The sequence below is a fragment of the Musa acuminata genome, chromosome BXJ3-9, assembly GCF_036884655.1.
Source record: "Musa acuminata AAA Group cultivar baxijiao chromosome BXJ3-9, Cavendish_Baxijiao_AAA, whole genome shotgun sequence".
Taxonomy (NCBI): domain Eukaryota; kingdom Viridiplantae; phylum Streptophyta; class Magnoliopsida; order Zingiberales; family Musaceae; genus Musa; species Musa acuminata.
Window position 1 is genome coordinate 14,381,067 of NC_088357.1, and position 15,631 is coordinate 14,396,697.

At 42.0% G+C, this 15,631-nt stretch overlaps 3 protein-coding genes and 1 pseudogene across 4 annotated transcripts; 1 reads left to right on the plus strand and 3 right to left on the minus strand.

Moving 5' to 3' along the window:
• Positions 1 to 1,688: 1,688 nt before the first annotated feature.
• LOC135649036 (uncharacterized) lies at positions 1,689 to 2,480 on the minus strand. The gene has a single exon (XM_065167133.1). It carries the CDS (start codon positions 2,478 to 2,480, stop codon positions 1,689 to 1,691), a length of 792 nt encoding a protein of 263 aa, XP_065023205.1.
• A 2,457-nt stretch (positions 2,481 to 4,937) lies between these two features.
• Positions 4,938 to 6,279, minus strand: LOC135648941 (heavy metal-associated isoprenylated plant protein 47-like). The gene is made up of 3 exons (XM_065166975.1): positions 5,654 to 6,279; positions 5,419 to 5,494; positions 4,938 to 5,315 (listed from the first exon to the last, which is right to left on the minus strand). Exons 1-3 carry the CDS (start codon positions 5,657 to 5,659, stop codon positions 5,014 to 5,016), a joined length of 384 nt encoding a protein of 127 aa, XP_065023047.1. The 5' UTR covers positions 5,660 to 6,279; the 3' UTR covers positions 4,938 to 5,013.
• Positions 6,280 to 7,354: 1,075 nt separating this feature from the next.
• LOC135648676 (ATP-dependent 6-phosphofructokinase 2-like) lies at positions 7,355 to 8,912 on the plus strand (annotated as a pseudogene).
• LOC103998440 (uncharacterized) lies at positions 8,116 to 15,613 on the minus strand. 2 transcript variants are annotated; one of them, XR_010501032.1, is made up of 3 exons: positions 15,332 to 15,582; positions 15,064 to 15,130; positions 8,116 to 9,058 (listed from the first exon to the last, which is right to left on the minus strand). XR_010501032.1 is itself a non-coding variant. In XM_018817985.2 (3 exons), the coding sequence occupies exons 1-3, from the start codon at positions 15,514 to 15,516 to the stop codon at positions 9,054 to 9,056; spliced, it is 264 nt and encodes an 87-aa protein (XP_018673530.2). In that variant the 5' UTR covers positions 15,517 to 15,613; the 3' UTR covers positions 8,116 to 9,053. The 2 variants fall into 2 exon arrangements, 1 of the variants encoding a protein (XP_018673530.2); XM_018817985.2 differs by having other exon boundaries at positions 15,064 to 15,137; positions 15,332 to 15,613.
• Positions 15,614 to 15,631: the final 18 nt, after the last annotated feature.

Below are 15,631 nucleotides of genomic sequence, written 5' to 3' on the forward strand. Positions count from 1 at the left end.
TTCCTCGCACTCCGCCGTCCATTGAAAGTTCTTCGGGTTCTTTAACGCTCTGAAGAAGGGGAGGCAGCGATCACCTGATCGGGCAAGGAAACGGGACATGGCGATGAGCCTCCCGTTAAGGTGTTGTAGGTCTTTGATCGTCCGAGGTGACTGCATATTGATGATCGCTTGGACTTTCTCTGGGTTAGCGTCAATTCCTCTTTCGTGTATGATAAACCCGAGGAACTTTCCCGAAGTAACGCCAAAGGCGCACTTCGCGGGGTTGAGTCTCATGCCGTATTTGCGTAGCGTGGCAAATGCCTCGGCCAGATCGGCCAGGTGGGCTCCTGCCTCTTGGCTTTTGACAATCATGTCGTCGACGTAAACTTCCATGTTCCGCCCGATCTGGTGGGCGAACATCTTGTTTACTGTTCTCTGGTACGTAGCCCCGGCGTTCTTCAAACCGAAGGGCATTACCTTGTAGAAGTAGACCCCTTGATCGGTGAGGAAGGTCGTATGCTCTCGGTCTTCGGGTGCCATTCTGATATGGTTATACCCTGAGAAGGCGTCCATAAACGAGAGGCGGGTGTGTCCGGCCGTAGCGTCGACCAACTGGTCGACTTTTGGAAGCGGGTAGCAATCCTTCGGGCATGCATTGTTGAGACTGGTGTAATCAACGCACATCCTCCAGTTTCCATTAGCTTTCTTGACGAGGACTACATTGGATAGCCATTGTGGGTATCTGGCTTCTTCTATGAAGTCCGCCTCTAGTAGCCGACCCACTTCTTCTCGTATGGCCAACTGTCGATCAGGGGCGTGCCGCCTGGGTTTTTGCTTTATAGGGCGGGCGTCGGGTGAAATACTGAGGTGGTGCTATACGACTTCTGGGTCGACGCTCGTCATGTTAGATGGCGACCAGGCGAAGACGTCAACATTCTGCTGTAGGAGGTCGACGAGCTGTCTTCATTCTTGCTCGGGTAGCTCCGACCCGATCTTAACCGTCTGCTCCGGCCGATCCTCTAGCAGTGGCACGTCGATGGTGGACCCCCTCAGCTCAGGATAGGGGGCTGGCTTCTTTGTCTTCGGGGGTTCGCCAACGGTGGTTCGATCCTGGCCTTCTTGTGCAACGAAACGGCAGCCAGGTAGCAGCGCTTGGATTTTTGGGGGCTTCCTGCGACCTCTCCGGTCCCGGCATGGGTCGGGAACTTCACTGTTTGGTAGTAGGTCGAGACGATAGCTCTTATTTTGTTGAGGGTCGGTCGGCCGAGAATGGCGTTATATGCAGCGGGAAGGTCGATTACCAGGAAGGTGGTCATCACCGTCTTTGACCTCGGCGGGGCTCCCAGGGTCAAAGGTAAAGTGATCGCCCCCAGCGGCGAGATCGAGTCACTGGTAAATCCGGTGAGTGCCGAGAGCATCGGCTTCATGTTATCTCCGTACAAGCCGAGCTTTTGGAAGGCGTCGAAGTAGAGTATGTCGGACGAGCTCCCGGTATCGACCATGATCCTTCTTACTTGAGCATTGGCTATTCTGGCCGATATCACGAGCGCATCGTCGTGCTCGGTTTGTTCGGATGCCTCGGCCGGGAAAGTGATGTTAGGCTCGAGCCCATGCCTGGGAGCTTCAGCCGAAGTGGCCCTGGCGTACGCCTTTCTTTGGGTCATAGAATCCCCGCCAGACGCGGGGCCACCCGCTATTGTGTCGATGTGTCATTCGATGGGACCCTCCGGGCGTGGTGAAAGTTCCTTGTTCGGTCGAAGGTACTGACCGAGGTGTCCCCTACGAATGAGCTCCTCGATCTGCCTCTTTAGCTCCCGACATTGTTCGGTGTCGTGCCCATGTTGCCGGTGGAAGCGGCAGTACTTCGATTGGTCCGCCAGCGCCCGTGGATTCCTCATCGGGTAAGGTTCTTTGAGCAGTCCCTTCTCCCTTATGTGGAGGAATATTTCCGTTCGGGACGAGTTCAAGGCTGGGAGAGGGGGCCTTGATACTGGCGGGTCGGATCTGTCCAACCTGCGCCGAGACGCAGCGGGTTGCTGCTGCCGGGGCGGCTCCGGCTTGATCCTCTTGTGCTCCTCGAATCTCTCGGCCATCCATGTCTCCGCGGCGACGAACTGGCTCGCCCGTTGGAGCATCTCGGGTACCGACGTGGGAGGTCGCTCCACCAGAGACCAGAAGAACCTGGAGGGCCGCAGGCCTATCATGAACGCCTGCATCAATAGAGAAGGGTGAGCGTCTGAGAGTCCTCGGATCTGCGTCATAAAACGATTTACGAAGTGGGAGAGGGGCTCGTCCTCCCTTTGGTGGAGCCCGAGGAGCAACGCCACGGATGGCTTCAGATGGGCGTAGGCCAGGAAGTTGAGTTTGAAATCTCGGGCGAGTTGGTCGAAGGAAGAGATGGTCCCAGTCTTCAGGCCGCTGTACCATGCGCGGGCCGGTCCCCTTAAGGTCGTTGGGAACGCCCTGCACATCAAGGCGTCAGAAGTCCCATATAGTGCCATTTGGGCGCGAAACGCGGCCACGTGATCCGCAGGGTCGGTGGCGCCGTCATAGGCGTCTAGGGACGGGAGCCGGAAGTGTGGTGGAATCGCTTGATCTTGTATTTCGGGCGCGAACGGTGACCCTTGGTATCCGTCCACCCCGAGCTCCCCCTTCGACCTGCGAACCTCCTGTTGTACTTCGTCGAGGCGTTGATTGAAGAGGCACAACTAGGCTCGCAGGGCGCTCGTCGAGTCCGTGGGTGGTACCTCAGGCCCTGGGTGACTCGACGTGCCTTCCGCCTCTCGGTCCCCGAGCTGGGCCGTTCGGTTTCGAGGGGGGCTCATGCTGTTGCGAAGGCTGGGTTGCATGTGGGGGCGTCGGCTGGGAGACGAGCGGGATGATAGTCTGCATCGCGCCTGCCAGCGCTCGGACTTGGTGAGCGAGATCGTGGAAGGCTTCGGGCGAAACAGGTGGCGGGCCAACGGGGACGTCGGGTGGCGACAAACCCGGGTCGTTGAACAGCCGCCAGTAGCGCTCCGATGTCATGGCAGGGTGCTCGTCACGGGGTTCATCCCGCAGGGGATGTTCTTCTGGGGTGTTGATCGGACGCGACCCCATGGCTGCGGGTTCGCCGGAGTGGATCTGCTGACCGCTCGACATTCGGGGCCCTCCTTCTAGCGCCAAAAATGTTGCGGGAAACAATTGTAAGCCGTGGCCTCGGGGCCGACGCGGCTTGGTTCGGGTCCGAATACGTGGGGATCCGGCGCGGCGCTCCTCGGGACAGCCGGGGTGGCTGGTCGCGGTAGTCCAGATGGAATGTGGCGTCGGGGAGGTGCGACCTCGCCTTCGTTCCTGCACGCAGGTCAGGTCGGAAGCTCGGCCCGACCCCTCCGACGATCAAGTCAGATGATGTGGAAGGGAGTTTTCCTCGTGAAGCAGTCCCCCCCCTCCTGGCGCTAGAAGGAGGGTATTTATAGGACAGTTTATTATATTACCTGATGTGCCTGCCTGTGGGAGGCGGGATTGTACCTCTGATGGCGTCTGACATTGCTATTGACGTTGCGTGGAGAACCGAAATGTCGCAGGGTATGGGCGAGGGTCGATCGTGGTCCTCCAATGCCTCGGTCAAGCGCGCGGGGTCAGGCAACGATGAAGTCGTTGTCTGAGAGCGGATGACATCAGCGCATGTCGAGTCAGCATTATTGCCCTCCTCCTCGGACAGAGTGGCGCCCAGGTGAGGTGAGGTCGACGTCGTGACACGTCATGTCGCCATTATTACCCCTATCAAAGATAGATAGTAAAAATGAATGGCTCTCTTTACTTAAGTAATCGTTCACTGTGACTTAGTTTCTCAAAATATATTAATTTATTGATAAGTTTTAAAATTAATTAAAAATACTATTGTATTAATTCACCTTTCTCCATCTGTCAGTAGTTCCATTATGACGTTAACAAAGATCACATCGATACCGGATGGCACAAATAATATTTTAAAAATAACACTTGAGTAATATGTGATTGAGAAAGGAACTATTTAAGTGACTGACCGTAAGATGTTCAAATTTAGCACATGATTAAATGCATAATAATAACTAACTAACTCGAATCATCATATCATATGAATTTTTTTAAAATTTAAGCATCGGGTTGGTCAAATACGTGGCTGAGCAGTCTTACAAGATGATTTAGTTAGTGCTCTAAGATTCTAATTAGCCCGTGACATTATTGGGAAAGAGATATGGTAGGATCTAAATCATGTTGTAGATCGGATAATCAAATTTTATTATAAAAAATTAAAAAAAAAAAACTTAATTTCTCTAGTCCCATAATGGGGAAAATTTTTCCCTCTAACCATCTCTATATATTAGGGTATTTTAGATTATATCAGAAAATTTGACTTTTTTTTCTCTCATTATATTTAATGTTGACATATTAGTAATCGCTAGTGTTTGGATTGTTCAACATCCCTGTATTCCGATTACAACTTCCATCAGAGGGAGAAATAGTCTTAGGACAGCGTACGAGGTGTTTTTTTCTTTTGAATTTTTAATTCTATTAATTGTTTTAATCCAAGTTAGATGTTTTTCGTTAGTGTTCTAACAACCAAAGGTTGGTATTACTCAAGAATAATTTACTTTGAAGATTATCGATCGATTTTTCCGACGAAAACACCAAACCACAAACTTAATGAGCTCCAAAGGAAATACACCGATGGAGTCTTGTTTCTTTGGAGAAAGGAAATATAGTATCATTATTGTTATTATTATTATTTTAACTCGATCATTCGATGTTTCAATTCTTGACAGAACCCAACTCTTCCTTCCTTCCTTCTCAACAGGTTGTATTTTTTATAATTTATTTTAACTTGATCCTGTGTTATTATATTTTCATATCCAAAAGCAAGTAACAAGTTTTATGCAATAGTAAGTAAGTAACAAAGTGCTTTTGCGGCTCAATGAAAATATCCTCTCTAAATATTCAGAGGAAGAATAACAATACCAAGATATCATTAATCCAAACATCCAAAGTTTCTGGAACCTAATGATCCATCGTTTACAAGATGGAACAACCACCAGGGTCGGAGGCATAGATTTCATGATCATACATCACCACCTTTTGACATGGAGGGTAGCACCACCTCGCAGATTCTTTCGCTGCCTCCACCTTATGACGTAGAGGGTAACCGGGGCAGCACCACGCCACTGATTCCTTCTTCTTCGCTTCCTCCACCTTGACTATGCATGCATGGCCTACTTTCTTCCTCAGGGTGGTTGTTAAGTTTGCAGGATCCACGCAATCTCCCACCACCACCAGTTGATCCTTCTCCTCCCCTTCCACCGCAACTGAATCAGCGCCTTCCGAAACAGCATCACCCCAAGTTTGGATGAGTTCTTCACGATCATGAATGAGCTCAAGCTTGATCACCCAAGACAAGTCTGATCGATTCCAGAAGCGTACCTGCTGCAGCAACAACCTGCATGGCTTTGACGCGGCACCTGTCGCACTTCATCTGCACTTTGATCACTATCTTCTTCTGCAAAGGCCGATGAAGATGATGCAAAAAGGTAATATCAACAACAAAAGAGAAATCACCCTTGCTGGGTACCTTTCAAGGTACAAAACCTCTTATCACTCCATTTCCCTTTGCTGATGATGCAAAAAAAAAAAAAAACCAAGTGAGAGGTATGCATACCTTCATGCTCCTCTTTCCTGATGGATGGAGAAGAACCTGATTTGTCTATGTGTTTGAGCCAAACAAGAAGACTGTGGTGCTTATCGAGTAGTGGAAGGGGATGAGACACCTACCTATATATAAACACACAATGTCCTTGCTGTTTTTTTTACGTAGAGAAGAAGACCAAGAACATAGTGCAGAACGAAGTCAATGCAAATTTTACCTGCAAGTTAACAACAACCCATAGGTGAAAGCTTGAATCGAAGTTTATAAGCATATAGAATAATGATGTGTTTTATCTTCTGAGGAATGATCTCCACCACTAGCAAATCTCATAACTGGAAGCACTTGTTTGTGTTGGACTGTCTGTCAAAGTTCCGCTTTTCTCATGGAAAGCATTGGGAATAAAAAGGTCAAGCACCAGCCTATTAATTTAACCGAGACAAGTCAAGGTGACTTCTCGCCATCTTCCGAGTGCTCTATGGTTCTCTTTGCTCTACCAGGTTGTACTCGTTAGGGAAGAAAGCCTAGAGCAGATCCAAAGCATTGAGTCTAGATTTCATCAGGTGCACCTACTGCATGCAACGACTACTTGTATCCAATTCCACGGACGGAGGCCAAAGACTCCTGGTGAAGTCTGGGTATGTCTGAACCCTTCTGAACTCTGAATTATCCTCTTGGGATCTGCTTTGGTTGCTTCACTATTTAAGAGGACTAAGTCTTGTATAAATTTAGTAGTTTAATGCGTTCCGTGATGGTTTTGTTTGTGTTTTCCTTAATTCTTTTCTCATCCAAGTCAAGTCTTTAGCATCTCCTCGAACACATTGATCTGTAGAGAAAGTTTGATGGTTCTAAACAATTGAAAGCTTCCCTTCGTGTTCACGCTGTATCCACATATGTTCATATATATATATATATATATATATATTTCTAAAAGAAGCATGTGGAAGAATGGGAAGACCTCAGTCATTGGAGGAACATGCATTGACTCCTGTAGCATTACTCTCGTCAACGGAAAAAAATTAGTAATATTTACAAATATTTCCTTTCTCGGAATTTTATTTGAAAATATCTCTATCAGGTGGCGCCCCTCCATTCATTTTCTATGCTTATGTTGGGGACTCCCTCCTTTCTAATAAAATTAAAGACTATTTTTTGTATAGGTTCCCTTCATGAGTATAACTTAGATCACTTCCCAATATAACATGGCCAACCTTTATTTATTATTAAACCTATCCAAACTTCTATAAAATCAGATATGGATTAAAGAAAATTAGTATTATCTTTTTAGATTTTTATGATAACTAATTAATAAAATTTAAGATTTTTTTAAAACCATAATAGAGTATAACTTAGTTCAACTCTGAGTATTACCATCTCAATTTCCACTAAATCAACTCAAAATTTTACATAATAGTTAGAGCATGATTTTAATATGATTAGTATCATTTTTTATTTCTTTGAGGATTTTATGATAATTAAGCATTAAAATAAATAATTTTTAATAATATTTAAATAAATTTTTTTTTTGTTCAAGCGAAAAACGACGGCCCAGAATGCTTATAGTTCATGACATGGCCTTCTTGAGTTTAAGACCCATCAGGTATGAATAGAGCGAGCTCATCGGGCTAAACGCTCAAGTCTCAAGGGTTCGACGCACGTCTTTAAATTACTACGTGGCATGCAGACAGCATGCAAGGTCATCATCGCAAACTCAACGTCTTCCACGTACTCCTCGTTTCCTTTTAACGGAACGAGTGTTCTCCGGCACTGCCGCTGGACGCACTTCCATTACCGCCGGTTGCAACATCTGATGGCTCTCTCCTCCAACGCGTCCTCCGTACCCGCTACTGTCTCCGACGGCGACGAGTTCACGCTCCCGCCCTTGGCTCTCCGGGGGCTCCCACACCTCTCCGACTACCTCCCGAACCCCCCCGCCCTCACCAACCCCATCGACCGTAACCCCTTCTACCGTCCCTCCGACGGCTTCTACATCGCGCCCTCCGACTTCATCCTCCGCCACATCCTCTTCGACCTCTCCTCCCCCTCCGCCCTCGGAGATCTCCTCGTTGCCTACCACCGCGCCGGGCCCCGCCGAACCATCCGCTTCGACCCGGCGGACGTGCGGGCGGCCATCGTCACCTGCGGCGGGCTCTGCCCGGGGATGAACACGGTGATCAGGGAGCTGGTGGTGGGGCTGTGGGAGCTCTACGGCGTCCGGCACATCTTCGGTGTGCCGTCGGGCTACCGGGGGTTCTACTCGGCCGAGCCGCTGCCGCTGGACCCCATGATCGTGCACGGCTGGCACAAGATGGGCGGCACGGCTCTCGCCACGTCCAGGGGCGGATTCGACCTCGAGAAGATCGTCGATGCCATCGAAGCGCGCCGTTTCAACCAGGTGATGTTTGCGATGCACAAGTTCTTGTACCGTTCGTGAAGATGACATCGAATCTTTTAGGTCTACTGCATTGGAGGCGATGGAACCATGAAAGGCGTGGTTAAGATTTACAAAGAGATTCAGCGTCGGAAGCTCAATGTTTCGGTAACCGGAATTCCGAAAACAGTAGACAACGACATCGGCATCATAGACAAGTCATTTGGATTCCAGACGGCCGTGGAGATAGCGCAGCAAGCGATCAGCGCAGCCCATGTGGAGGCCGAGAGCGCCGTGAACGGCATCGGGCTTGTGAAGCTGATGGGCAGGAGCACCGGGCACATTGCACTGCATGCCACGTTGAGCAGCCGCGACGTGGACTGCTGCTTGATCCCTGAGAACGACTTCTTCTTGGAAGGGAAAGGTGGACTCTTCGAGTTCCTCGACCAGAGGTTGAAGCAGAATGGGCATGCCGTCGTTGTGATAGCCGAGGGAGCAGGACAGGGTTTGATGCCACGAACGGATGCCGAGGAGGAGAAGGATGAGTCAGGCAATCCGGTGTTTCTGGATGTAGGAACATGGCTGAAATCTGAGCTGAACAAGTTGTGGTAGGTAGAACATGCGGGACAACTGTTCACAGTGAAGTATATCGATCCCATGTATATGATACGGGCAGTGCCGGCTAATGCAACAGACAACCTATACTGCACCATATTGGCTCATTCTGCAATCCATGGAGTGATGGCAGGGTACACTGGATTTGTGGCTGGCCCAATAAATGGTAACTATGGCTACATCCCGGCGGAGGAGGCGGCAGTCGCAAGGAATGTGGTGGACACAAGAGATCACAAATGGGCGTGGGTACGAACAGTGACAAATCAACCTGATTTTGTGAAGAGCTAAATCCTATGATCTTCGAGTCTGTCTAAAAGGATAAAGATTGCTGCTGTATGTTGTTGTATCTTCTTCTTCTGTTATCTTTTTTGTCACTCTCTTCTTTCTTGAACGGCCACAAAGATTGTGATGCTTCTTCTCTTCTGCAATCTAACCTGTTAGAAACAATAGAAGAAGACTCTATAAGCAATCTTAAAAAGCCTGACAAAGCAATTAGGAAATCCCAAAATATCAACAATGAATGTACAGACTAATACAATATATCACCAAATCAAACACTCTTACTCCATTCCAGGTTTAAACAAAAATAAAACAATCATGTGTCTCCAAATAAGGCTCCTATCCATTAACCTGAAAAAAGGAAGGTGTGTGTACAAATGCAATACTGGAACTGTGTGTGGTATCCACAAATGGGAACGGTTAGTCATAAAAATTAGATACCACATGTCCATACTTTTGATGTTGAATAAGCTAATTGTGTTTGAAGGATCCTCAGGATAAAATTCCTTCGCCAACTCCAGATGTCCAAAGCAGACAATTCAGATATCACATCTAAACTTTCTGAAAGCACAAGCAAAGAGCTCGGAGCTAACCGATCGATCGAGGACATGCGTGTCTACTCTCCATTCTCCATGGCAATTTTCAGCTAATAATAATCTAGTTAAATGAGGAGACTTGCTCTGGAAAGTTCTCCACCAACTCATCCTTTATAACCCAGGCAAGATCTTTACACTTTTCAGATGTGAAGTTTGCTGATGCCAATTTCTTGTGATGTAAAAAAAGAAAGAAAGAGAGAAAGAGAAAAACGTGAGAAAAGCAGCAAAGCTAACAATCTTGGAAGATCTTGTGAACCTGCATGAGGTACACATCGAACCATAGATTTCTGCATCAATGATTAGTGTATTATTGCAGTTAGCATTAGGTGGCATTAGGCCTCAGATTCAAATTCACATGTATGAATTGTGTGAGTGCCATATACACGACATTTAATGTAATGAAAATCTCTTTCAATTAAAAAAAAAAAAACACTTACATCATTTAATTTAGTTCAAATACAACCAGTTCATAACTAAATAAACAATCTAATATCAAACAAATCACAACCACATTCCAATAGAGGGCCTTCTTTCAAAACTTCCATTTCATTAATCTATATTTTTAGAAAACTACCAGTCATGATATTCACAATCCTAAGGAGCTGCCATATGGGTGCTAGCCTACCAATAAACCCCAAAAAAGTGGCCACCATATGAGAAAAAAGGTTAACCAAGTGGAAAGAAACCAGTAGGCTATTAAATGATTATCACATTGCATAGAAAGCATCTTTGCATTTTTCAGGTTTTCCACAAGGAACATAGAGTTGAACAAAATAACTGCAGTATAAGAATTTAGACACTAAATGTCTGCATTTTGAGAAAGAATGATCAAAGGGAGGTAAAATATTAAACATGTCTTAGCATCCAGGCTGCAATTGAACAAGGATAAGACAAATATCTAAAATCAAAGACTACTAATGAAAAAAGCTGCAAAACGAATACTTGTTTCAAGGTTAGAATTCCTGGTTCCACCACAGCATGTGTAATTGGAGCACTGCCCACAAAATATGTTTGATTAAGTTCTCTAATTACAGATTTGGACTTTAATAAGACTTAATGTAAGCACTATCATTAAGTTGGATTTAAATATTTTAGGTCAATAGTTCATGCTCAATAAATAAATGGATTAGTTATCTAATCAGGTAAGATTATGATATAATAATAGTACAACCTCATCAAGTCCTTATAAAATTATAAATTAATTCAAATCTTCTTCCACTTGTGCACAAAGCTCAAGAAAGAATTCAGATTATGTATCTAATTGACATGGGTGATTATCACAAAAGAGTCTATAACCATTTTATGGGCATGATATAAATAAAAACTATTAAGCTCTTGAAAAATTGCAAAGAGTACCAGTGATAATTTATTTATAGATTGGAGATTAACATGGAGAAAGATAAGTAGGAAAAAAAAAAGCAAAGAGAATTAGAGAGTAGAAAATAAGAAATAGAGAAGAGGTAGAGAGGAAGTTGTGTAGTCTCTCTTGGTAAAATACCAGTGAGAATGTGGTTATCAAGCATACACATTACAAGTTCACATTCACCATCACTAGCAAGAGCTTCACGGTTCTCTTGGAGTACTTCAATTTCAATATAAACTAATTATATGACTTCGACAAAAACAGCAAACTTCTTAAATAAAATTTTACATCAAAACAATTTGATAGTCACCTTTTCCCCTATTACGACAATAAACATTAATGTACAAACATACATACATACTAAGTATTAATGTGAATACATATATACATACATAAACTTCTTAAATAAATAATGTTGAAACAATTTAATAGTCACCTTTTCCCCTGTCAGGACAATAAACATTAATGTGAATAAATACATACCCCAATCAGGACAATAAGCATTAATGTACAAACATACATATATACATACATACTAAGCATTAATGTGAATACATACATACCCCTATTAGGACAATAAGCATTAATGTAAATACATATATATATAGTGTCCAAGTCCCACACATTTTAAACTATAACTAATATGTTAATAGAAGCACAAATAATATATATATATATATATATATATATATATATATATATATATATATATATATATATATATGTTACCCTCACTTAGTGATATAATTTGTGATGTCTATGCTTCATAAATATGATAGATGATATGCTCATGTTTTTGACTTTTAAGATTGAAGTACATGCTTTCCAAAAATGTCATTCTCAGCATTTTACGAAATGTTGGGTGAGCATATATAAGCATTAATATTTACGTTAAGCATGACACAACAAGCCAAAGTCTGCTAACGGACTTGACTATGAGGTTAAGTTATGATAATAAGCATGATACTTTCCAAAAATATCATTCTCAGTGTTCTACAAAATATTGATTAAGCATGCACAAGCATTAATGTTTACATTAAGCATAGCGTAACAAACCAAAGTGTGCTAATGGACTTGACTATGAGGTTAAGTTATGATAATATGCATGCATATAGTGACTAGAAATAGCAGGTGAATTTTAATCGGCCTTAAATGAATCTCAAGGCTTGAATGGGTTTGATCATGATTAACATAAAAAGGTTTAAGTCTTAAACCTCATGTATATAGAAGATAATAATCTATTTAGGCACGGATGGATTAATAAAACATTAAATGGAGATAGAAATAAAAAAGAAATGTTATACTAAAAATGTTTAGAAACATAAGTGAGATTGAATGATGTGTTTAGATCAAAAATATCAACTTTTTCAAATCAAATTAAACTCAATGAAAGTTGCTGCAACATTAGAATTATATTAGTAAAAGAAGAAAAGAGAAGAAAAGAAAAGAAAAACTTTAAATGAGGCCTAATAGGATTGAATCTTAGACCTCAAGGTAACCTCTTAAGTATCTCTATCTTATTTTGACATCATCCTCTTTACCAACTTGATAACCCACAACCATTTCTCTTCTTCTTTAATCATTTTCTTAGCTTTTCTCATGGAGGCTAGGAAACCCCAGCTCTAAGGAAGTTTGAGGTAAGAAAATCCCAATTCTTCCCTTGCTATACCTAGAGTTTCAGTTTTTACAAATTTTAGGCTGATCTTTTCAACTGCTTTTGAGTAACCTAGACTTCAAATTTATCTTTGATTTTTGGATATATTTTGTATGAATCTCTTATGATTCTAAGGCCTCTGGTATGACTTTAATTTGAGATTAGTGCATAGAGTTACTACTGTCCCAATCTGAGGTACTCATAATCCCTTGTTTTCTTAGAAGGGATTCTATTCGAGTTGAATTAACCCCCTTAGGAATATGATTAGGCTCTAGCCTTTTGATATGTTTTAAAAGGTTCCCTTAGAGTTCTGTAAGATTTGGAATTGAGTGAATACCACCTTTGTACACCAAGATATGAGGTTTATAAGTTCAGACAGTCCTAACCTAGTTTTAGCATAACAGAATAGGTGTTGGTAGTTAAATTAGGAGGGTAGTTTAACCGCTAAATGATTTTGTTTTAAGCTGAAATTTGGTATGTATTTAGTTTTATATGTTTTTTATAAAATTTTATGATAATTCAAGATCATTTGGTCCACTAAAATAGTGAAGTAAAATTTGTTCGCAGAATTGTGCGATGACTTTATTGATATTAAGTAGTTCATTTGGTTATAGAGTGAATTGTTGAAAAATTGGTGATGGAATTTAGATGAATTTTCAGGTTGAGTATAGTATATTTTATAAGAGATTGTATCAAACTTTTTTTATGAATTATTATTATAAATTATTATAAATCAATAATTCAAGATGAAGGATTCTTAATTAAGGCATCTCATGATTATATGCTCCCAATTTGATAGGTATATTGCTCCCTAGAACACTCGATCATTAAGGAATGCGATCTTTCAGTGACATCTTCATTTTTTAGTTCAATAAGGCAAATATAAGTTTAATTCATTGCAAAATAATGGTTGTATAAATTATCATATGCATAATGTATTTTGAAAAGTATGTTTCAAAAAATATGATTGTCATAAGCTAAGTGTGAATATAAGTATTTTGTAAGCATAAAAAATATATGATTACGATAAAAATGTCTTGTATGCATGTATATATGATGACATATGATATGAGAGTGCTCATGTTTTCTATGATGTGTTGTGTGGGAGTGCACGTATATGTTATGATATACAATGCATGTATATGCTATGATATACGATGTGAGAGTGTACGTATGTATCATAACGTGCAATGTGGGAGTGCACATATATATTATGACGTGCAGTGTAAGAGTGTACATATATATTATAATGTGTAGCATGAAAGTGCACGTATATATTATGATGTGTGGTATAAGAGTACACATATATATCATGACATGCAGTATGAAAGTGCACATATATATTATAATGACGTACGGTATGGGAGTGCATGTATATGTTATGATATGGGGGTGTAGAAGTTGATGAATTTTTTATGTTTCCTATATGTGCATATAAGCACTTGAATTATTTCAATGTAGAATCTTACCTCCTTATTGTGTATATACTATGTTGTAGGATTATGCTTGCTAGAGAAGTCATAGGATGAGATATCTACCGTTAAACTTCATATGCCAATGATTTTGAAATGTTGTATACATGACATGATGCATGTTTACCTAAATAAAACTACAAAGGTTGATAGTTACTAAGTGATTAGTCACTATAGATCTTATTTTGCAAGTAAGTATATTAATACCCCACTCAATTGATTAGGTAGGGAAGTAAGCACGTGTAAGTCCATGCTAATGTAGATATGGATGATGACCTGTGGACATTTTGTGTATAAATTTTGAACATGTTATTTTTGTACTATTCTTTTAGTCAAAGGTTATAATTATGTACAAGTGTCAAAAATACTGTATACAAGAAAATCCCTATAATAAAATTGTCTATTTTTCGCTGCACCCCTATTGATAGCAGCAAAGAAAATTGAAATATGATATCCTACTTTACTCATACATGTATGGTATAAGTGAAACTAGAAGTAGAGTTTTACAATATATATATATATATATATATATATATATATATATATATATATATATATATATATATATATATAATCAAATGGAAAAACAGTACAGTAAAAACATTATGTTATATCACCTTCCTTTTTTTTGTTTTTTTAGTTTTGCTTTCCTGATTTTTATATTGGTTAAACATTTAATCCATAAAGCTATTTATGTCCTGGTGAGTTTATATGTGTTATGGTTGCTTCCGATAGCCAAAAAGGCAATGTCACTCATTTTTCCTATGCAAATTAATAAACTAAACAATGAGCCGATGACACTTGTGGATGAAGGTAAATTATTTATCTTAACCTATTTGTCTTTGAGGCTTCAACAATTTAGAAAATTAACATGTCAAATAATGGTTGAATAAGCTAAGGTGGACAGCATCACCATCAGCCCTTCGTTCGTCCATAAACATCACAAAAAAAATTAATTAAGGAGTAATTTTTTCCTCATACAGGATTATTTTCAATCAAGAAATCAAATCCACAAAGTGCAGACTAATTTCTGTGGACCGAAAAAAAAAAAGAAAAAAAGAAAAACCAACTCTACCTTGCATTCGCCTTTCCCAGGACCTCATCAGGGTACCTCCGACGATACCTGCTACCTCCATAGAAACCTGCAATCTATATTTCACAGTCATGCAACAAAATCTATCTATTCGCATCCGGATTATGCTAAAAGGGCAACAGAAAAATGCAATGATGCTATGACAAACAGAAACAATGACCGTAGTCTCATGATCATTATAGATCGAAACCTTCGAACAGAAACAGACCGAATCAACCCAGACAACGGCAACGAAGGGGTCAGAGCTTACGATAATTCTTGGACGGCGTAGACGACGGGATCCGTCTTGGGGATGACAACTGGAAGCCGCTCGAATAGCACGGCGACGGCAATCTTTTCCGAGACGCTGCTGCTGGCGTCTCCGCCGAAGCTTCCGTCAGCAAGGGAGGAGAACCGCCGGGGTCGGAGGAGGGAGCTTGCGGAGGAGCGGAGCATCTCTCCCCCGTCGCGTTCTTGGTTCGACTTAGCGGTCGGGGGTTCCGAAACCCCCTTTAAAACTAGAGAAGAGGAGACCGAGGCATCAGTACCGAGCCCAAATTAACCGACAGGA